At 37.2% G+C, this 23,496-nt stretch overlaps 1 protein-coding gene across 1 annotated transcript; it reads left to right on the top strand.

Annotated features, from left to right (window-relative positions):
* Nucleotides 1-6,930: 6,930 nt before the first annotated feature.
* ZCCHC10 (zinc finger CCHC-type containing 10) lies at nt 6,931-22,916 on the top strand. Its single transcript, XM_019756141.2, has 4 exons — nt 6,931-7,030; nt 17,263-17,424; nt 20,498-20,539; nt 21,187-22,916. Exons 1-4 carry the CDS (start codon nt 6,990-6,992, stop codon nt 21,452-21,454), a joined length of 513 nt encoding a protein of 170 aa, XP_019611700.1. The 5' UTR covers nt 6,931-6,989; the 3' UTR covers nt 21,455-22,916.
* Nucleotides 22,917-23,496: the final 580 nt, after the last annotated feature.

Genomic DNA, 23,496 nt, shown 5'->3' with positions numbered 1-23,496 from the left:
CCATAGAGATAAGTCTGAGGGAATGAGGCTACTACTCTGAGGGAAAGCAGAGACTAGAATACTCATCTTGGCAAAAGGCATCACATCCGTGTTTCTGGGCCAAGGTGCCTGGAGCTGTCCTGTTCTGGCATCTACTAGTATCCACACCTTAAATCCCTGTTTTTACAAGAGTTACTTTGATTTTGGTGTCTGTCACTTGCAACCTGAGTAGCCCTGACTAATAAATCCACCACATTTTTTTGTGTGTATTTTTCCTTTCTTATTTATTTATTTATTTATTTATTTATTTATTTATTTATTCTTAAATCCACCATATTTAAAACTCAATTTGCCAAGTGCAGTAAGTATCTTCATGTAAAAATGCTGGGGATTAAAATGCCTTTTCAGAATTTATCAGTGATAAAAAGCCCTTCATAGGGATGTTGACTAGACTTACTGTGGTGATCGTTTTGCAATATATACTGTTAACAAACAAAGTTCAACCAAGTAAATTTGAAGCTCTGATATAGTCTGTGATATTTTAAAATGTGTTATAATTAGTTAATATTCAGTCGTAGATATAAGAAATATCTACATTTCCCAAAAGAGAATCTCAAAAATCTCTGTCTGTAGGTAGTGGGAGGTAATATACATTATTTTTTCTTAATCTCTATTTTCATAATGAGACAGGATAGCTATCATGTTGTTAGGTAAACAGGGAAGTCCCTGGTAGAATAAACAAAGGCAGCCATATCTTGGAACTCCACATTCAGAAATGACTCATTCACTCCAGGGTGACAATGTAATAGCACTCTGGGGATAAATGGGTTATTTCATAAACCCCTTCAGGCTGGACAAACAGAGCAAATCTGACAGACAAAATCCATCAGAAGGAGCCAACTTCCTTCCCCAAGCATGCAGGAAAAAGTATAAAAATAACAGCTTTTTGCCTTAGTTAGCAGGCATCCCAGTTCCGGGTACCCCCTCTTGTAAAAGAGCTGTACTTTTGCTTTAATAAAAATCTTTGCTCCTCTATCTCTCCTACCGAGTCTGCGTTCTCATTCTTCGGGTATGTGAGACCAAGATCTCTGGGCACAAGACACCAGAATCCTCTATCAATAATGAAAGTTTTTCCATAATGAAAATGGATTACTTGTGGGCGGGTGTTTGGCTCAGTGGTTGGAGCTGTAGTGCTTATAACACCAAGGTTTTGCAGTTTGGTTCCCACATGGGCCAGTGAGAAACAACAGCTTGAGCTTGGAGCTGAGCCACAGTGGGCAGCCGGTTGTCTCAGCTGGTTAGAACGCAGTGCTCATAACACCAAGGTAGCCAGTTCGAGTCCCACATGGGCCAGTGAGATGTGACCTCCACAACTAGATTGAAAACAATTACTTGACTTGGAACTGAGCAGGGCTCCTCCACCCTCCCCCACCCTGCCACCCACAACTAGATTGAAAAACAAAAACAACGACTTGACATGGAACTGATGGAGGCTGGAAAAATACACTGTTCCCCAATTAAAAAAAAAAAAAGAAAGAAAGAGAGAGAGAGAAAGAAAGAAAGAAAAGAAAGAAAGAAAGGAAGGAAGGAAAATAGATTACTTGTTTTTAAAAGAAAGAAAAGGTGGGGGTTAGGGAGGGTCAATACTATTAAGGTCAAACTGGAATAGTCATTTTAGTCTCAGGACCCATGTCCGAAGGGAAGGTGCAGTGGAGGGGGTGGACAGACAGAGAAGTTTGATGAATGCAGATTTGTCTGGAAGAAATATTACAGCCTCAGTCCGAATTTCACATGAACTTTAATAAAACAATCATCATATATTTAATTGACTTGGCAATTAAAATGTTTGGATCTAGAGCACAGAAGTTTATCATCCTCACCAGAAAAGGGAGACAGGAAGAGAGCTGAAACGGAGGCTTTCATTTCAGCTGGTTTCCTTTGCATTCACTGTAATGGCATTTCTAAAAGTTTGGCTGCTTGCATGCCTTTGCAAAACGCTGTGTTACCTTTCCCCCTGTACCTAGGTGTGACAAATTTATATGGAAAGATCTTGTAGAATGGTCCTATTATGGGACATAATGTACATCTTTTATTTTCATTTCTCCCCATTCATTCCTTGAGGTATTCTTCTAATATTCCTCATTCTGGTGGGCTGTTAATTGTGGGATCCCAAGTTCCTTGTAGGTGTCATTAGCCCCTAAAAAAAGGTGTCAATTTCCCTGTGTCTAGAGGGATGGGCACACGTCCCTAAGAAGCCAAGCGAACTCTTACCAGGGGACTTTGGTGTTGAGATGAGGCACATGGTTCCAGCAGGGATTCACCCTGATCACTGCTGGCAGCAGTAGCCCAAAGGGGTAGCACACAGGATCTCGGGACTAAGATATGCACTTTTCTGGTTCAAGACCTGAAGGCTGGTGTGCAATTCCTCCTTCAGGACTATGAGCTATCCAATAAAGTCTGTGTTTATTTAGGCCAAGTTGTATTTTCTGTCTCTTGCAATTGAATCCTAAATGATAAAAAGTGGTTCTATATTATCTCAAAATAAACAAAACTGGCTGGAGGGGAGGGAGAGGTGTGTGATGGAAAAAGCTCAGGGATGTGGGTCTTGAATAAAATATTTAACAAAGACATCTGAGAGACTTGTAGTAAGGGCTTCAGTGCACTTAGAGAACTAGGTAAACTTGGCTCCAATATCCAGGGTCTGAGTCTCAGTCCCTTCATTTATAAAAGGGGGATAAACCGTACCTTCAAGAATTCTTTGGGGGCAAAAACCAGAAACCCAACTTGAACCATCTTAATCACAAAAGGGATTTACTGAAGGGAAGCTATGATAACCCAAAGAATCCAAGGAGAAAATATCAGGTCTAGGTAGGTTTTTTTTTTCTTTCTTTCTCTGCCTCTCATCTCTGCTTCACTCAGCAGGTCAACTTCCTTCTCTCCTACTGCAGATAAGTTGGTCACCAGAGAGGAAACCAGCAAATTCTGGATTCACAGCTATGTATGTCACAGCAAAGTATTGCATCAAGGCCCAAGGACTCTGAGGAACCCAAGCAGGTGTGTCTGAAGATAAGAGGATGTGACACAGCTTTTGAGTATGCAGTTTTCAAGCCCTTTTGGAAAGTGGCAATAACCAAGGAAGGCAGCTCTCACCCCATTCCAGGGAGCTTCAGGCACCACTTTCACCCCCACGCCCAGAGATGGGTGTAAGAACCATCTTCTTTTCAGAAAACCAGAGCCTTATACCCACAGGTGCCTAAATGCCCTTCCCCCAGTACCGTCTTTACAAAACAAATTGTCTCCCTGCTCTGAACTTCTCCCTTAATGAGCCAAGTCAGTGAAATTTTCTTATCCTACTGGAAGAAAAATAACTATCTTTTTCTTATATGCAAAGGCATATGAAGGGAGAACCCACATTTGATTTTGCACCAGGATTTAAAAAAAAAAGTGGGTTTTTTTGTTTTGTTTTGGTTTGGGAGGTTTTTGACAATAGCTACCAATCTTCAGAGAAAAGACTGATTCTGAATTCTAAGAAAAATGGGAGGATCATTTCTCTTTCCTCTGCTGGTCCTGGTGGAGCAAGTTTTCATTAAGCTCAGTCTCACAGTGTCTTGTAAAAATACATTTACCAACTTCTGGTGCAGGATCAGCTACATAATGTATAGAGCCAGGTGCAAAATTAAAATTCGGGACTTCCTGTTCAAAAGTTTTTAAGAATTTCAACATGGCAGTAGCAGAGAATCAAGCCAAGTGTGGGACTTTTCTAAGGAGAGGCCCTGTGTGCTGTGTAATTTGCGTGCCCACAAAGCAGGCCCTGCTCTGTGCTCAGCTCTAACCACAGGTGCTCATAAACAGGTCAGGGTCAGGGCAGGAAACAACCATCCTGACGAAAAGCAACCCAGTCCAGAGAGATGCAGCTCTCCCTTCATATATGCCTTTTATATCCATCCTTCCCTGAGTTCTTTGAGACATCATACGTACATAACTGGAAGACACTTTGAAGGAGGTTTTCCTAGAACAAAGGAATAGTCTGATTAAAGACCAATAAAGTGTTCACTCTTGCCAGATAGAAGTTACTTGCTGCTTTCCCAAGGGTTTTTAAGTTTTTTTTCAGCTTCTACCCATTCAGGTCTATAAAACCTAGCATCTGGATTTTAGCCTGTGCCTCTGGACAAAGCTGAGGGTCCGTCAAGCCCATGAGCCTCAGTGGGAAACAGCTACAGTGGTTTGGTCTTGCCATTAATAAACAGAGTTATTATTGTATTGTGTGTGTGACTCCTATGTTGAACTCTCTAGAAGTTTTTGATTAATTCTTGTAGGCTTTCCAGGTGTGCAAACAAATCATCGCAAATAATCTCATTTGCTTCCTCCTTTTGATTTGTTATATTTCATATGTGTCTTGCCTTTTCACCTTTGCTATAATGCAATTACTTTTAAAATTAGCTGACTAATAAATCTTAATGTTGTTGCTCTTTTTTTAAAAAGGCCCTCCTGTCCATTTTTTTTTCTTTCTTTTTTTACGGAGGCTGCAGCTCACAGTGGCCCTCGCGGGGATTGAACTGCCAACCTTTGTGTTATTTGTACCACGCTCTAAACAACTAAGTTAACCAGCCACCCCCAAATCTCAATATTGTTTCGTAGAAAACTTGAAAACTTGAGAATAAAGCTCATCCAGTAAAGTAAATGCCTAGGAGTAACAAAAAAATTGAGGGAAAAAGGACTAATTAGGAGGGACTTGCCTTATCAGATATCAAAATGCCCTATAAAACAATGGAAATTCAAACAATGACAAATACTGGCACAAATAGAAATTTGGAAGAAAATATAATATCCAAGCAAACTAAATTTGTGCATATTTAGTATATGAGAAAGTAGCATTTCAAATCAATAAAAAAGTGATAGATTATTTAGTCAATGGTGCTTCAAATACTAAAAATTAGGGTTAAGAATATAATCATAGTTGTAGTTAAAGAATTACAATGAAATACAAGAAAATATTTTAATAATCTTAGGACATAGAAGGCCATTCTAAACATTAGCCAAATCTAGGAACCCATAAAGAAAAAGATTGTTAAAAATGCCCACATAACAACTTAATGCCTATGTAGAGGGTAAATGATCACAAAATGAAAAGAGAACAAATAGGAAAAATGTTTGTAAAAATAAAACAAAGGGTTTGTACGTAAAATATTAAAAGTTTCTATAAGTCAACATTAAAAAGATAAAATCCAATAGAAAAATAGCAGAGAATTTGCTATTTTTTGTGAATTGTCTTTCATGAAAAGATAATTCATGCAAGATAGGTCTTCAATGATCATACGAAAGGTACTTAACCTCATCAGTAATACATCATATTGGCTTATTAGATAGGCAAAAGTTAAAGTTTGACCGTTCTCAGGTCAGATGAGGAAGCAGTTTTGGGTACAGCCTATTTCTAGGGCCTTATGTAAAATCTATCAAAATTAAAAGTGCACATATCCTTTGACCCAGCAATTCTACTTCTAGGAAGTCATCTTACAGAAACACAGGTGAGTGCTTAAACATCTGTTCATTGCATCTCTGTGGTGAATGATCGAATTGTTCACCAATACAGTACTGGTTGCATAAATTGTGGAATAGCCATGTAGTCCATATAACGTAATATATAAAAAGTATGAATTAAATCTGTATGTGCTTATACAGGAAAAGATGTCCATAAGTACACTGAGGAATGAAAAAAGCAAGCTAAAGAACAGAACAGATAGCAAGAGTCTGTATTTTTTTAAGGTTCCATTTTTCAAATAGAAAGATGTACTCAAAAGTCTATCTCCAAATGCTAAATAATTTTTCACCCCCTTACACTCAACTATTTTTCTTTAGAGTATTTATGCTCTACATTGCCTTTGTTTATTGTCTGCAGAAAGTTCCATGTGTACAAGAACTTTATTCATTCAATGCTTTATCCTCAGTTCCTACATGGTAACAGTTAATTGAAAAAAACGGAGACTCAGAAACATACATATAGTTCAAAAAGTTATGTTTCAAAGACTGTGGATTTAAAGTAATAAAATCTCTATGATCTGACACTAAATGCTAAAAATATACTAAATAATTAATAGCATTTGTATAATCTTTTTCATGTTGACAAAGCATCTTTACTTACATATCATTTGGTCCTTGTAACACCCCTATGAAATACACAAATATATAATTAACATGTATTTTCACTTTTTGGTTTGCTAAATTTAGTCTTTCAAATGATGGTTCCAATCCTATTCAATACATTCCTTTTTATTTTGGCTTCCAGACTAAGTCGTTTTCTGAACACTGCAGTTTTCTTCTTTGTGTGTGCATATACATACATATATAACTATATATACCTATCTACACATAAAAACTATGCGTTTACATATAATTATACATATATATATATATACACACACACACATATATATACACAGTTTCCTTGTGAAGAATGTTCTTTCCTGCCTCTCCACGCAAAATACAGTTGACTTGAACAACGCAGTTGGGAGGCCCGGACCCCGGATCCGTGCACAACTTTTGACTCTACAGTAGGCCCTTCACATCTGCAGATCAAAAACAGTATTTTCCATCTGTGTTTGGGAATCGAGGTTGGAAATGCAAAAACAGTTTTTGATTCATGGCTGGTTGAAACCATGGATGTGAAGCCTGTGGATGCTGGTGGATAAGAAAGGCCAAATGTATTTATTGAAAAAAATCGTATCTGAATGGACCCTCACAGTTCAAGCCCGTGTTGTTCAAGGGTTTGAACAACCGTACAAGTACCCAACCTTCAAAACCCTGTTCAGGCCAGACAACGGGCCTCACTCCCTTTCCCCAAACCAGAGACCCACAAGGCAGACACAGTAGCACACGGCCTGCCCCAAAAACAGTCCCAGAAGCCAGCGAGGCAAGACAAGCTCCGCCCACTCCTGCGTCCGTCACCGTTCGAAGTCCCCGCCCACCCCAGGAGTTTCCCAAAACCCAGCGCGGCAGGCCTTAACCGCACTAAGATGGCGACTCCCATGCATCGGCTCATAGCCCGGAGACAAGCGTAAGTGAGGGTCTCGGTCGGGGGGGCGGGCGGGGCGGGGAGAAGCGCGTCAGCCGGCGGGTGAGCGGGCGCCAAGATGCGGGACCAGTGTCGGATTCTCAGTGGGTACCGGCAGAGGGTGGCCGTTTTTCTCACACGTTGCCTGCTCCCGGGGGGCGCGGGCAGTAAGTTTGGTGCCCATGGGCCAGCGATTTCGTAGAAGAGGGCTGCGTAAGATCCACGGGGCGGGACTAGGGGGGTTCTGAAGAGAGCCTCGAGTTTGGTTTCCCGGAAGGGAACCGCAGGAGTTAGTCGCTAAGTAGTTTGTGTCCCTTTGCCCACCTGCCTGCCCGCTCACCCCACGCTTGGCCGGAGGGAGCCTGGAGCCCTGTCCTGACCCCCTACTCTCGCCGACGTCTGCAGACTCTAGCCTAGCTGGCTTTTCGTGCCCCCTTACGATTGCCTTCCCTAGGAACAGCCTGACTACAACGCCAACTTTTCTCCCGAGCGATAGTCTCACTTTTCTGCCATTCATTCTCGTCAATAAATACTGATTTATTCATTACCTACCACTGTGCCAGATTTTGGTATAAAGATGAAGTATTCAAGACAAACCCTGCTTTCAGGGAGCTTACATTCTAGTAGTGGGAAGAGTTGATAAACTAAACATTGTAAGTAAATACAGTTGGTGATAAGCACTTTGAAGGAAATAGGTGATGGAAAAAGAGAAAGGCCCAAGTTATGTTGGTTGGACTGGAAAGGTATTTCTGAAGAGGGGACGTTTGAAGAGACTGAAAGTGTGAGAAAAGAGCCAGTCATGAGAGGATTTAGGGAAAGAGCATTGAGACAGTGGAATAATTGTTTTGATGCAGGAAAGAATTTAGTTTTTCAGAACTGAAAAATGACCATTGTGGTGAATGAGTGAGAGAGAGAGGCACAAAACTTTTGCCGTGGACAGATAGTACAGGAGTTCTTCCAGATTGCCCCTTTCTTGTAAAGCCTTTTTTCTTCTATCAACCCGCACGCCCAAATGTCTGCCACTTTTCTATTCTCTCGGCATTTCATGCCATCACCATTTATACGTCTGTAATATATCACTCACATTCTGCTAGCATATATGTTTATGTATATATTTATATATATATATATATTTATATTTATATTTATATTTATTTATTTATTTATTTTTAATTCTAAGGGCCCTTTTCATTCTCTTCCCTCCATCAGACTGTCTCTCATGCGAGATGAGAAGAGTTCCTTGAGCATAAGGGTATCGATTGAGGGCATCAGTGTATGTAGTATGCTTAGTGGAGGAAGACGGTTTTGAAGTCAGTTCTGAGATCAAGAATGGAGTGATAATGATACTTAATAGGCAGACCAAATGATGTCACCAGGGTCCACTCTCTAACTCTCAGGTGTTATCTTTTGGGTGTCAGTTCCATAGTTGGATATGTTCATTCCTTTGGTCCCAAGATGGCTGCAGTATCTAGGACCCTTTATATCCTCTCAACTTCAAGTTGGTGGCATCTCATTGGTGTAGATTGGGTTACATGCCCAACTCTAGACCATGTCTTTGGGGTGGTGAAACCGATTGACTTAGATCTCATTCTTTTCCCAATACACTTGAATGGATTTCTATAAACCAATCATGAGTGGGGTGGGTAGGTCAGAGCAGGTAATGAATGCTAGATTAGCAAAACCAACCAATGTCCACTCTAAATATGACGTGAAAGTAGGACTTTTAGCGCCTAAACAATATTGCTATTTATTATTTTAGAAATATCAGTAAGTTAAACAAATGTTCTGTTTCTACATGAGCTACACAGAAGTAAAAGACAAATCTTACCTTTAGGAGCTTTTGCTTTTGTTGCTAAGAAAACATATGGTGTATAATAAAAGCTGTCAGGGTATATAGACCGTAAGTCCCCAGGGAGTCAGAGTAGACGGGCTTTTAGTGGCTACAGGCGTCCAGGAGAGTTTGGGGAATATTTTGGGGGGAAAAGCAGAAAAGGAGCCTTTGCTTTTAGTTTTATAGTTATCAAAGAGGTTTAATTTTATTTGTAAAGAGGAAATCTTCTATAATAACAAATTTTAAACTGTTTTTAAGTTAGTCATGAGAAGTGAGAAAGTACTGTTGTCTTTCTTTTAAAAAGTCTTTGGACTTACAGAGGAAAGGGGGGATGTAAAAGGGAAAAAAAAAGGCTAAATTTGAACTCCCCATGCAGCAGATCTTCAGGGACTTAACTTTAAATCAATTGAAATGAGATTATTTTCACTTTGTAAATTGTAATTACATGTACTCATATGTAAGTAGATTGTAGGATCTTAGCACTGTTGGTCATTTCTTCTACTCAACACTCCCCTACATTCCACTACTCTCTTCAGCATCCAGGCTAGTCATCTAACTTTGGCTTCAAGACCTCCAGTTGGACATATTCACCTCCTGCAGTAGCCTGTTATGTTTTTCAAATCTATCAAAAAGTTTATATTGAACTAAAATGAAAATAAGATTTATGAAGCTAAACCCTGCTCCTTTCTAACTTCCCAGCTTTTGACCAATTCTGTGGTTTCAGTCAGTTAAAAACCCTAAGTGTTTTCCATTTGAATTGCCATCAAGTCAAGCTTCCCCTGTCTTGTACTCATATTTATCTTGATTTTCTGGACTTAAATGTTAGACTGACTTTTACCCTTGTTAAATTTCACCTCATCATCGACACAGAGATCCAGCCTGTCAAGACCTTTTTGGCTCCTGATTCTGTCATCGGTCGTATTAGCTGCCCCTCTCAGCTTTGTGTCATCTGCAGGTTTGATAGATGCACTTCTGGGTCCTCATCCCAATCATTTATGAAAATGTTGAATAAGACCAAGCTGAGGACCAAACCCTGCAGACCATCCCTGGATACCTCTCTGTATAACTGACTTCAACCCATTAAACAGTGCTCTTTGTCCATGATGTTCAGCTGACCTACCTGATTGTTCTGTTTTATTCAGAAGGACATTGTGAGAGACTTTCCAAGATGCCTTATTCATGATGTGATATCTAGCAATGATAGCTTTTTTCTCTGAGTGGATTTAATAAATCCAGCCAGAATTTTGCCTGAAATGGATGGATGTAAAGTTCACTGGTCTAGTTTGTGGAAATCTATCCTTCTCCCCACTTCAAAATTCAAAACAGCATTTGCCTACTTCCTGTCTTTCAGCACCACTCCTGTTTGCCAGAGTTCCCCAGATTACCTGTAACAGTACAGCAGTCTCACCTGGAAAATGTCTGGTATGTCCAGGAACAATCACCTGGGCCATGTGACTTAAAACACATTCAGAATGGATAAGGGCTCTACTACCCACTCCTCAAGGATCTTGGGCTTCAGTTTTACTCTTTGTATTTGCATATAATTGTGTTGAGTTCAGACAGAAGCGAGATAAAAATAGTCCTGCTTGTTCTCCTAGCCCATAACATGATATGGTGGCCTGTTTGCCTAGTACCCCAAATAGTAAACCTATTCCTTTTTTGATTATTTATGCTTTAAATATAACATAAAAAATATTTATGCTATAAATAAAACAATTTTGAATGTTCTCGATATTTTTCACTAGTCACAACTCATTTGGACAGGAGTCTTTCAGATATTTCTCTTATAGGCCTTTACCACTCTTGTGTACTCCGTAGTTATATGTTATTTTAAAAGTATACTTCAACATTTGTTTCATGATTTCACATGCAATCTATGTTCGTTGTTGACAAGTTAGAAAATACAGCTAAGAAAAAAAAAAAACTCTACCCCAAAGATAGTCATTGTTTACATTTTAGCGTATAACCTTTTAGGCCATGTTTAGTATTTTAAATGGCCTTATAGTGTTCTTTATGGATGTACAATAACGTTTTGGCCATTTCCTTTGTTGTTGGATAGTTAGGTTTACTCTTATAAACCACATTGTACTTCCAATAGTAAATATTTATGCAACTGAATTTTAGACATTTTTTTAAGTCAAGTTTATTGAGGTTTAATTTACATAGAGCAAAATTCATCCTTTTTAATATACAATTCTGTGAGTTCCGACAAATTCATATAGTCAAGCAACCATCTCCAAAATCAAGAAATAGAACAATTTCAATATACCAGAAGCCCCCAAGGCCTTTTCCCAATCACAACCTCTCTCCTTTCTAAAGGTAACCACTCACCTAAAATTTATGATGATTACTTCCTTGCTTCTCTATACACTTACCGTCTAACTGGAGTTTAGATTTAATGCATTAGAGTTTAATTTTGTGTGTCTTTGAACTTTATACAGAATCAGACAATTTGAATTCTTTTGAGTCTGGCTTCTTATATCTAAGATCTATCTAAGTTATGTTAAGCTGGTTTGTTTATTTTTATTACTATGTAGTATTCCACTGTATTCTATGCCACAAATTATCCATTCTACTTTGATGTTATTTCCAATTTTGAGGATGTTACAAAGCATGCTACTAAGAATATTCTTACAGTTCTCCCTCTTCCTCTTCCCTGCTTGAACAAGTCAATCCTGAAGCCATTAGGTGGCGTAGAGCAGTGTAGGTATCCATACAGAGAGTTGACCTGGCATTGGAGTATTCATGTGAAGTGGGGCAAGGAGGGCATCCACACAGGGCATGAACTGGCCTGCAGTGTCAGCAGAGTGTAAGGGGCATCCAGTGGGGAGAAGGTCCAGTACAGGGTGTCAGATCCCAAGCAGAGAGGGAAGTGTCCACACGGGGGAAATTCAGCTCGAGTTGTTACCCGAGTAAGGAGAATATGTACGGGCTGGCGTGGGGGGGTGTAATTTGGTACAGGGTGTCAGAGCCTAAAGAGGGAGAGAAATATGTCCACATGAGGGGACCTGGCCTGGCAGTGGGAGGCAGCCCCAGCAGAGTGAGGGACATGTCGTATGGAGGGTGGGGAGGACAGCGAAGAGTATCAGATCCCAAGTGAAGTAAAGAGGACATCTGTAGTGCGGAAGGGGCAGCAGTGGCAGCAATGGACAATTGGTTATATGAAAAGAAATAAGTAAATCTAACGGGAGCCAGATTTCTCACTGAAGAAGGAAGTATGGAGAAGGAAAGAATAGAGTAAACCCTGTGAAGGGTTTGGGTTGGAATTAAACATATTGGTATGAATTCATGGTTTTCAAATATGTAATTAAATATAGATGTAAATGTGTATATTTGATAGATGAATAGGGTGTGTGTGTGTGCGTGCGTGCGTGCGTGTGCGTGTTCGCTATCTCTGTCCAGTACCTGGGAGCAGCAATATCCCAATAACAGTGAGCACACACGTGCCCTCATCTTGACTCTAAGTGTCATTAGCGCTCCTTCCATCAGGCTGGTTTCAGGCTGGGGCAGGGAAAGTATAAGATGAGTTGGGAATTTTTGTTTTTGTACCAGAAAGCAAGGAAATGCTCAAAGAATGAAGGAGCCATATCAAAAGAATACAGAATCCAGCTTGAAAGGATTCCCACTTACCAAATCTAGGACAATCTGAGCATCAAAAGAAATCATGGTAATGAATTACAACTCGTTGAATAAAATAGAAAAATATGAGTTCATACTGATAGATGAATAAAGGAATTAAAAATTTGATGAGTAGGATATTTATGTACTGTCAAGTACCAAGTCACAAAGTACATTTACAGGTATTTTTATTTTTTTTTAATTGGAGAAGATTGAGGAACAGTGTGTTTTTCCAGGACCCATCAGCTCCATGTCAAGTCCTTGTTTTTCAATCTAGTTGTGGGGGACAAAGTACGTTTATTAATTATTATATTAGTCATCAATTGTTGTATAACAAATTATCCTAGAACTTAGTGACTTCCAATAGTAAACATTATCTCAGTTTCTGTGGGTCAGGCGTTCAGGTGTGACGTAGCTGAGTGGTTGTGATTCGGCCTCTCCCACATGGTGGGGGTCAGGATTTTGCCAGGGGTTGCAGTCGTCTGAGGCTTGATCAGGACTGGATGATCTACTTCCAGGATGGCTCATTCACAGCGCTCTCGGCAGGAAGCCTCGGTGCCTCATCACATGGGCCTCCCTAGATGCTGCTTGAGCATCTTCATGACAGGGCAGCCACATAACCTGATCTTCAAAGTCACACTCCGTCACTCTGCTTTATTCTGTTAGAAGCCAAGTCACTAAGTCTGAGCCACATGCAAGGGGAGGGGACTTAGGCTCCACCTCTTGAAGTGAGGAGCATTAGACAATTTGTGGACAGAATTTGAAACCACCAAAATTTTTGAAAGGACAGAAAGTAACTTTACAATGCGAAGTCTAGTGACTCTCCTTAACAAAGTCATCAAAGTGAATACCATCAGTAACAAGACAGTGAAGTCCTGTGTCACCTAACAGGAATGCAATGAGAAGAACACAGCACATTTCTCTTATATTCCTGCCAAAGATGCATGGCCTGAATCTAATCATGTAGAGATATCAAATGTGGTTGCCAGCCTCCAGGATGACCCTCCTCCCCCAATATTCCCTGCCTCTTGGTATTCACACTCTTGTGTAGTCTCCTCCCCATTGTACTAGGATTGGTCTTTGGTACTAACAGAATACAGCAAAAGTGGTATATCATTTCCAAGATTAGGTTATAAAAGACTGACTGCTTTCTTGAGTTGTCTTGGTCACTCACTTTGGGGAAAGCTGTGTTGCGAGCAGCCCTATGGAGAGGCCCACATGGCAAGGAACTGAAGCCTCCTGCTAACAGCCACATGAGTGAGCTTGGAAGCAAATTCTCCAACTCAAATTGAAGCACATTCTACAAAATAACTGGCCTGTAATCTTCAAAAAGTGTCAAGGTTATGAAGGCAAGACACAACTGAGAAACTCTTCCAGACAAAAGGAGACTAAAGAGACATGACAACAAGTGCAATATTAATGCTGAACTGGATTTTGCTATAAAGAACATTATTGGGAAATTCAGTGAAGCTTAAGATTAAGTAGTAGGACTGTATCAACACTAATTTCTTGATTATGATGGTGACATTGTTATGTAGGAGAATGTTAATAGACATACACAGGAATCCGGTTGATGAGGCATCAGGTTGGCAACTTATAAATGTTTCAGGAAAAGTAGTTCTTTGAACTGCACTTGCAATTTTTCTGTAAGGTAATTGTTTCAAATTTTTCAAAAGCTACATAAAGGGAAGCAATATTCCTCTACATGTTATATAATATAGTTGTGCATGGGTATCTATTGCATAAATACCTACAATAGAGTGTGTATCTCTTTAATTATAGTGAATTTTTTTCAAAATGGTCCTACCAATTTGCATTGGTACTAACAATGAGAGTTCCTCTTGCTATGTATATCCTTGCTAACATTTGCTGTTGCCAGTTTTTAATTTCAGTCTTTCTGGTGGGTGTCTAGTTCTATCTTATTGGGGTTTTAACTTTCTTTTCTTTAATTAGTAATGAGTACCTTTTCATGTTTATTAATTTGTATTTTCCATTCCCATTTTTATACTTTCTTTACATTTTCCACTTCATCTTATTTTTCTATTATCCATCATTTTCTTGATTTGTAGGAGTTCTTTGTGTACTCTGGAGAAGAGGCCGTTGGTTATATATAGAGGGTACTAAAAAAATGTATACACATGCTAAGAAAGGAAAAAACTATTAAAATTGTAATCCCCAATATATACCAATAACAAAAGATGAATACAAGTCATGTGTATACATTTTTTTTTGGGGGGGGACTCGTGGTATGTTGCAAATATCTACTTTTTGGCTTCCCTTTTAACTCTCTTCATAATACATTTGGATGAACAGAAATTCTTAATTTTAAATTTTAGTATAATTTACTAGTCTTTTCCTTTATGATTAGTGTTGTGTTTTTGTTTCTTACGAATTCTTAACTCAAATATGTCACTTTTTAAACTACTATCTTTTAAAACCTTTATTGGTCTGTAATGAATGTGTGCATATAGTGGAGAGTCGAGATTAAGTCTTATTTTTTCCGTATGCATAACTAGTGTTTCCTGTACCACTTATACTTTTCCCCACTGTCCTTTCCTCCACTGCTCTCAGTGCCGTGCTTGTCATAAATTAAGTTTTCATATATACATTAGTCTATTTCTGGACATTCTGTTATGTTCCATTGGCTTATTTATACATCTTTGCTACAGTCTCACATTATTAATTATTATAGCTTTATCATAAGTCAGTATCTTTTAATCTAAGTCTTCATTTGTTCTTTTACAAGGATATTTTGGCTATCTTTAGTCTTTTGTATTTCCATATACATTTTAGAATAAATTCCAAAACAAATAAACAAAAACCTGTTGCGATTTTTATTAGCATTTGAATCTGTAGATGAGTTTGGAAGAATAGACATTTTTACAATATTGAGTCTTCCAATCTATGAACATAGTATATCCCTCTATTTGTCACTCATTGTATGTCTAATTCTCTCAGTAATGTTTGTTTTCTGCATAAAAGTCTTGCACGTATTTTCTTCGATTTGTTTATAGATGTGCTTGATATTTTTCAGACTATTATAAAGGTCACCTTTTAAAATTTTGTTTTTAACTGTTTCTGTTATATAGAAACACAATTGATTTTTACGTGTTGACCTAATGCAGAGTTCGGCAAGCTGAATCTCGCCTGCTACCTGTTCTTAATAGGCTTGTAAGCTAAGAATGCTATTTACATATGTATATGTAACGGCCTCAATCTAATCATGTAGAGATATCAAATGTGGTTGCCAGCATCCAAGATGACCCCCAATGGTCCCTGCCTACTGATATTCACACTATTGCGTAATCTCCTCCCAGTTGTGCTAGGATTGGTCTTTGTTACCAATACAGCAAAATTTTGTATTTTGAATACAGCAAAAGTTATGGTATGTCAATTTGATGATAGGGAACACTAACTTTGAACCTCAACTGAGTGAAATGTTATCCTCTAGAAAAGAATTTTATTCTTTTAGTAAACCTCGTTTATGTGAAATATTTTTATTAATAAAAATACTTGTGGAAATTTGTTTTCTCTCTTATTATCTAAGGGCCTACATAGTATCCTCAATTTTGCCTCTTGGTCTGCAAAGCCTAAACTATTTACTGATCCTTTACAGACAAAGTTTGCTGACCCCAATCTAAAACCTTGCTAAACTCACTTAATGAATTTTAATTATTTCAAAAATTTTATCTGTAGATTCTTTTGGATTTGCCATGGACATAATACATCATCAGTGTGGAATGAGAGTTTTATTTCTTCCTTTCCAATTCTTTCATCTGTTTTTCTTTGCTTACTGTATCTTAATCCAATTTCCAGAATTAAGATTTTCCTTCGCCTCCTGGATGACTACCAGCAGGGCTGTACTCTACGTACGGCTGTAGCCCTTCAGAGTCCTAACTCTGGATACAAAGTTTGTCTCCTTGCTTGTTGTAAATCACTATTGACCCTCTTAAGTTAAGCAAACACCAATGCAAGAGTTGACTTAACTACAGAGCTGATTACTGTGAATTTCCATCTTCTTCCATATTTTGGCTTGGTTATTTTTTTACTCCCTTGTTCTCCCGAGCAGGTTGTTTAAAATGTTTTGACTGTCTTTTCTAGTTCTGAGCTAAAGAGTTGGTCTGAGTTACCTAGTCTGCCATTACTGGAATGGAATTAAGGAATGAAGATTTTTTTTTAAAACATTTTTTTATTTTATTTTATTGGGGAATATTGGGGGACAGTGTGTTTCTCCAGAGCCCATCAGCTCCAAGTCCAGTCGCCATTTTTCAATCATTAGTTGCAGGGGGCAGAGCCCACCATCCCGTGTGGGAATTGAACTGGCAACCTTGTTGTTTAGAGCTTATGCTCCAACCAACTGAGCTATCCAGGAGCTCAGCAGCAGCTCAGCTCAGGGTGCCGTGTTCAATCTTAGTTGCAGGGGACAGAGCCCACCATCCCTTGCCGGAGTCGAGGAGTCGAACCGGCAACCTTGTGGTTGAGAGCCCACTGGCCCATGTGGGAATCAAACTGGCAGCCTTCAGTGTTAGGAGCACCGAGCTCCAAACACCTGAGCCACCGGGCCGGCCCGAGGAATGAAGATTTTATCTCGATTCTGTTTAACTTCAAGGTCAATGATCTTTATCCCTCACTATACTATGTTGTGATTATATCTAACAAACAATTTAAAGTGAAAAAATGTTTATTTTTAAAAAATAGACATCATTTTACACTTCAGATTGTGCCTTTCAGGGCAGAAAATGTCAAGTGAATATTTTAAGGTTGTATTCTAATTTTTGCTCTGTAGTGAAGCAAATAAGCAACATGTAAGATGTCAGAAATGCTTGGAATTTGGACACTGGACTTATGAATGCACAGGAAAAAGAAAATACCTACACAGACCTTCAAGAACAGCAGAACTAAAGAAAGCTTTAAAAGAAAAAGAAAACAGATTATTACTACAACAAAGGTAAGTTTACATGTGATATCCAAAGGAATATTTTTATTTATGTTTGTGGAATTTATTAAGGATCCAAATGTTTCATGGTGGTTATACAGATTTAGATTAGAATACTATCTAATGTTTAATGAGTGCTTACTATGTGCTAGGCACTGTACTAAGCTCTTTATGAGTATTATCTTATTTAATCATCATATCTGTACCATAAAGTTAAGTACTATTATTAATCCCCATTTTACATATGGAGAAACAGGCATGGAGAGGTTCAGTAACTTGCTCAGTGTCTAGTAAGTAGAAACGGTAAGTGTTAAACTATCAGCCTCTCTTCAGAATCCATGCTCTTAATGATTTTGCTTTATTGGCTAAACTGCCAATGACATGACAACAGAATACTTTGAGGTAGATTATATGAGCTGATATGAAAAGATATCCAAGAGAAGTATCTAAGATACTTATATTAAGTATACAGACCAGGTAGAGAACACTATATATAGTATGCTATCATTTATGTTTAAAAAAGAAGAAAAGGGAATAATGGAATATTTTAGGAAATGTAAAAGATCAATAATAGTAGTTCCTTTCTAAAAGGAGTATTAGGTAGGAAGAAAATTGGAAAATTGTTCTTTACCCTTTTATGTCCTTTAGATAAAGCTTTTTAAATTCCTGTGAAATAAGTTATGTATATATGTTTTAGAGAAACTGAAATAGGAAGATGCCAGGTCAACTTAGTCCTTTAAATGAGAAACGACATCTTCAGGAAGACTGTGAGCTCCATACTAGTGTCTTAAACAGCTGGACTTTCAAGGCAACAGTCTTCCAGCTTGTAGACACGAAAGCTCTTGGGGTATGCAGGAATAGACAAGTCATCAGTTTCTAGGCCATCAACATTCATATATACTTTTTCCAAAAATAAATCTGTATGAGAACTTGCATCCTGGTTCTTCTTTTTCACTTCCCCTTTCCCAACAACCCTTCTTTAATTTCTCAAAGGCATACCTCTCACCTATCTCTGATCTAACCTTGGTGTATTGTCCTCATCTATAAAAACCCAAAGATTTTTCAAAATACTGGTTATTTGTACTGAGAAAGTGAATGGCCCTAATTATTGGGAGTAAATTCTTTTGTAAAATTTTTTTTCCCAACAAAATTGAAGAAGGACCTAATTGAGTTGTCAATTTAAAAGTATATTTTAATGATACATCATTCTGTTACTTGTAGAATATAACACGGGAGGAATTCAAAGAATTGAGTGACATTGCTATAACAAAACTCTTCCTGTTCCCATCTACTATTTAAGTTAACAAAGTTTGTCAGGATTAAATCGATAAAAATTAAATATGGGAATTGAATTGACGTTGAACCTTGTCACTGTCTAGCAATAAGATCCATGGATATATAAACTAGAAAAAAAACCCACATCATTAAGAGATGTATTTCCAATAAAATTATTTTTATGTATAATAGTTATTAAACTATTACTAAACTATAAACTAAAATATTAAACAATATTTTTACATTGTTTTAATTAATTTTGTAGTAATAATGGCAATGGTAACTCAATTCAGAATTTTTAAACACTTTTAAAGCCTTATGATCACAGGTAATTAAAATACACAATTTCAAGTTATGTCTATACTTTTGCTGCAGAGAAGCGTAAGTGATTGGTAAAATTTTCAGGCATAGAAATAACTATTCAGGATACATTCTATGGGGAAAGCAGAATAAAAGTACAAGTTCAGAGGGAAAAAGGACAATGTAAAAGTACCAACTATTAAAGATAAGCTCGTTCATGTATTTTTTTAAGTGTCAAATCGGTGTCAAATCATTGTGACATTTACTTTCCATTGGATAGAGTTATCAAAATGATGTAACAATTTTCTTTTTAAACTATCAATATATAATATGCCAGAGATTATACCCTTTGCAAATATTAAAACTTAGAATAAAAAATGTATGAGGGGAATACATAGTTTTCAAAATTCTTATATTAGGAATGTAAGCAAAAAATTTTTGAAGAGCTCTGTCCTAAACAGTAAAAGAGTTAGGAATAATTTCATCCCAATATTTACTTTTGTTTTTCTAATTGTGTTAACAAGTACCTGGATCTTAAAAGTACATTGAATACCTGAGTTTTAGATACCCCTCTGTTACATAAAAATTGCTGATTTTTTGTTTAACGATAAAATGATGGAAGTATGTGAATTACAGTGATCATGGATTCTTGTGGTGTGGTTTAATAAATGTACTTCCCCCACTTACTTTACCCCAAAATGACAATTCAGTAAGTAACTCCATTGTGTAAAACTTTACATAAATATATATTTATATTTGAAAAACTCAGGAAATAAGGATAGAGGCATTACCTAGGAAATATAAATAAGTCCAGAATATAGAAATGTTAAACTTGCAGGGCAGTGCTACAGTAATAGAGGTAATTCTGTAATTTAAAAACCTGCATGTTGTTTGGCAGGAATATAACAGCAAGCCGTTTGTATATTTCATTCAAAAATCACCAGACTTTGTTCTTTGTAAATAATGTGAGGGAATACATTCTTGAATTATTAAGTCTCTGGTTTTTAAATAGTAAATAACTGAACATTTGGGGGACATTCAGCAAAAGAAATGGTTGTATTAAATTAAAGTTTGCTTTTCTTTTTATATGAAATGGCCATTTATAATATGACTCTGGAAACTCAAATTGTAAATTACAGCTTTTGTTGTGCGATTATTTGCTTTGTTTTGTTGTTTAGGAAATAGTTGATGTAGTCATGTCAACCTAAGTTCAAAACCAAAAAAGAATCAAATTGGTGCATTCAGTCATCTCAACTACTAACTTACCTGGCTTCTAAGATATGGTTGATAGACACCATAAGGGCTGGTTAAATTGACTGCAGGTACCACATACGGCTCACAATAGGAAACTTTCCACTTGGTTAGAACAAAAAGTGCTGGACTCTGAGTACATATTATAAAAGACAGAGTTTTCTTCAATGTAAAACAGTTTGGGGGATAACAAGGGTTTGTCTGAGCTGTGTATAATCACTCTATTAACAGGAGCCTTTTCCCCCCTTGTGTTTATCAGCATTGGAGAAACTAACATAGAAAGAAAGACCAAGAAAAAAAGGTATGTGTGACTTTAGGAATATTGTATAGATAATATATAATATTAGTTTGAGGGAGGGGAAGAGTGACTTTAAAGTGATAGTTATAAGGTTTGGATCTGAAATCGTGTTTGCAATTTATGATTAAATATCATCCTATTTTCTGATATGTTCTTCTCTTTACCTGTCTGGAATTTACTGCCTTCATTTCTCCTTTTTCTACAAATTTCCAGAGTCCTTATACCTGGAAATAGTAAATTTCTTTTGGCTTGGAATAGAAAATGTTATTAGACTGGTAAGAAATTATTGACCAGCTACGTCAGGTCTAAAGTAGTTAAGATTGTGAAACATTTACCACTCTTTGTGAGGTTCAAATAAACCCAGTTGTTGCACTGCAACTTTATTCTAATATTATTTGCTCTGGAGCATAATATATTAGGTACACGTATCTTGAACTCCATCCAAGAGAGTTAAATTGCTGAAGTAAAAGACCTTGCTAAGTTGGGAAGAGAAGAGGTTAAAATAGTTAAGCAATCCCCAAAGCATCAGATCTGGGGATAACATACTGGCAAATCTTCAGTATATACATATACGTATATCGTGTTCATGTGAAATTAACATTCTATTAAGTGTCCGCTTTCCATGCATATAACTGTTGATTATCTACTAGGTCTAAGAGCGTAACCAGTTCCAGTAGCGATAGCAGTGACAGTTCAGCCAGTGACTCTTCATCAGAGAGTGAAGAAACGTCTACCTCATCCTCCTCAGAGGACAGTGACACTGATGAAAGCTCCTCCAGTTCATCATCTTCTGCCTCTTCCACAAGCTCGTCCTCGTCCTCTGATTCAGACTCAGATTCCAGCTCTTCCAGCAGCAGCAGCACCAGCACAGATAGCAGCTCTGAAGATGAACCACCGAAGAAGAAGAAAAAGAAATAGAATTGCTCCATCCATATTGGACTGATGGACTGAAAACATTAATCTGATTCTCAGAAGGGAATTTAGACTATGTTAAAGCCAAATAGGTTAACTGGCCAAAATTTCTAGAAGTTTATAAATGTTTTACATTGTAAGAGCATAAAAGGTATTAATAATAATGGATTATATATATATATACACTTTTTTATTTTAAGGGTGAATCTTGTTTTTCTTTTTTATCTTTAAAATATATCTCTAAAACTTAAAGCTAAAATCCAGTAAATCTGGTTTTGTGATAAAACTTAAGTTTTCTCCCTGTGAAATGAATGCTATACTTTATTATATGTTAGTGTTATGTATCAGACATGTTTTCAGGATAATGCATCAGAGTATCTGGCAGTGTTTTTTCTAATGCTTTTGGCCATGTATCGTAATGTCAGATTTAATACATTGTTATTATAAGCTTACGCCTTTTCCTACCGTTATAAATGTGCTCTATTTTTATGTCTATGTTCAGAAAGTTATTTTGACTCTGTCCTAAATGAAAAGTTCAAGGAACCTGTTAATATATTTATACCTTTCGGATGGTCCAAGTTTCAAGTTACTATGTTGTATTATTCATTTTCTTCTTAGAGATACATTTTTCTGAGGAAAATCATTCTAAAGGAACTTGAAAAGAAACAAAAATTTTGAAACTACTTGGGAGTCTAATCTTGGTGCCTTTTGATAAATTCAGTGTATCAGAAACGAAAGCAGTCATTTATAACGCTGACAAGTAAAAGTGATACAAATATCTTTGTGTGTTAATATGCTATAAAAGGTATCATTCAAAGTGGAAAAGAAGGTAGGAGAAAAGTGATTTTTATCACCTCTTATTAGAGCGATGTTGCTTACCTTTTACTAAGATGTTTTTATGCTTTCATAAAGATTGCCTTTTACCGTTTTCACAATTGTGGAATGACAGTTTATGTGGTAACTGGTCATATACAACAGTCTACTGCATAAATATGAATGACTTGGATTAATTTGGTGTGTTTACATAGCACGTACACAGTTGAAATCTAGCGTGAAGGTGAAAAAAATACTGCATAATATTTCTTAAAAGTAAAATACCCTGCTGTAGTGAGATTATTTGGTTTAACATCACATTATTCTGTGATGTCTTTTAAACTTTTTGGAAAGAGGTATTATTTGTAGAAAAATCTTGATTTGGGTTAAACATAGGTTTTTAAAATTATGAATGTTATCTTTTTTATATTTTTATGAAAAAGTAGTAGAAAATTACTTTTGAAGAAAATGGGCTTCTATTTAAATGTTGAAATACATGTATGTTGTGAGTTGAAGGAGGCGGTAATTACCTGAAGGTTTACAGAACCATCTCCTTTCAGTGATTGTAAATAAACTCTCAAAACATCCTTTCAAAGGCTCCATGCAGAATGTATCAAATGATAGGAAAATTTAATAAATTACTAATTAAACACGTTTTACGATTTTCGTGGTCTCCATAAGGGCAGTTTTAGTGGTTAAAGAACTTGGAGGAGAAGGAAAATGTGTACGAAGCTTGCATCACTTGCAATTAAATAAAACTCATAGTTTGGGCTCGCAAGCTTAAGCTTCTGTTATCGCTGCTGTTTTCCTTAATACCAGTTTTTATTCCTTTTGAGGGTAAGGGCATTTAAACACATTCTAATTATTTTTACTCTTATAACTGTTAAAACATATGCCTGGAGAAGGACAGATAACAAGGAACTATTTTCTAGTCACACAGTTCATTCAAAAAAGCCAAGTCAATGGCAAAGTAGAGACTAACTTCCAAAGAGTTCTCCCATCCTTCCTAAAAGCAAAACTCTGGAAGTTGACTCTCTGGCACATGTAGTAAGTATTATTTCTCAACCACAATCGTTTTAAAAGACATCACTAGATCATAGGTTCTCATTCCTCAAACGTTTCATTAGTGTGACCATACAATGTAGAAATTTTGTCCTGGAATCAAAATATGGCATTAGGCTACAAGTTAGCACTGGAAAGGGAAGAAAGTGCAGAGAAGGTGTACTTCATATCCA

Source organism: Rhinolophus sinicus, linkage group LG10, assembly GCF_036562045.2.
Source record: "Rhinolophus sinicus isolate RSC01 linkage group LG10, ASM3656204v1, whole genome shotgun sequence".
NCBI lineage: Eukaryota > Metazoa > Chordata > Mammalia > Chiroptera > Rhinolophidae > Rhinolophus > Rhinolophus sinicus.
The sequence above is the reverse complement of the archived record's forward strand: the minus strand, read 5'-3'. Positions and strand labels throughout refer to the sequence as shown.

Bases quoted from the DNA above. Each gene is read 5' to 3' on its own strand.
- ZCCHC10 (XM_019756141.2), top strand. From the start codon at position 6,990: ATGGCGACTCCCATGCATCGGCTCATAGCCCGGAGACAAGC. The intron at 7,031-17,262 runs GTAAGTGAGGGT...TTTGCTCTGTAG, and splicing joins CTCATAGCCCGGAGACAAGC to TGAAGCAAATAAGCAACATG. The intron at 17,425-20,497 runs GTAAGTTTACAT...TGTGTTTATCAG, and splicing joins AGATTATTACTACAACAAAG to CATTGGAGAAACTAACATAG.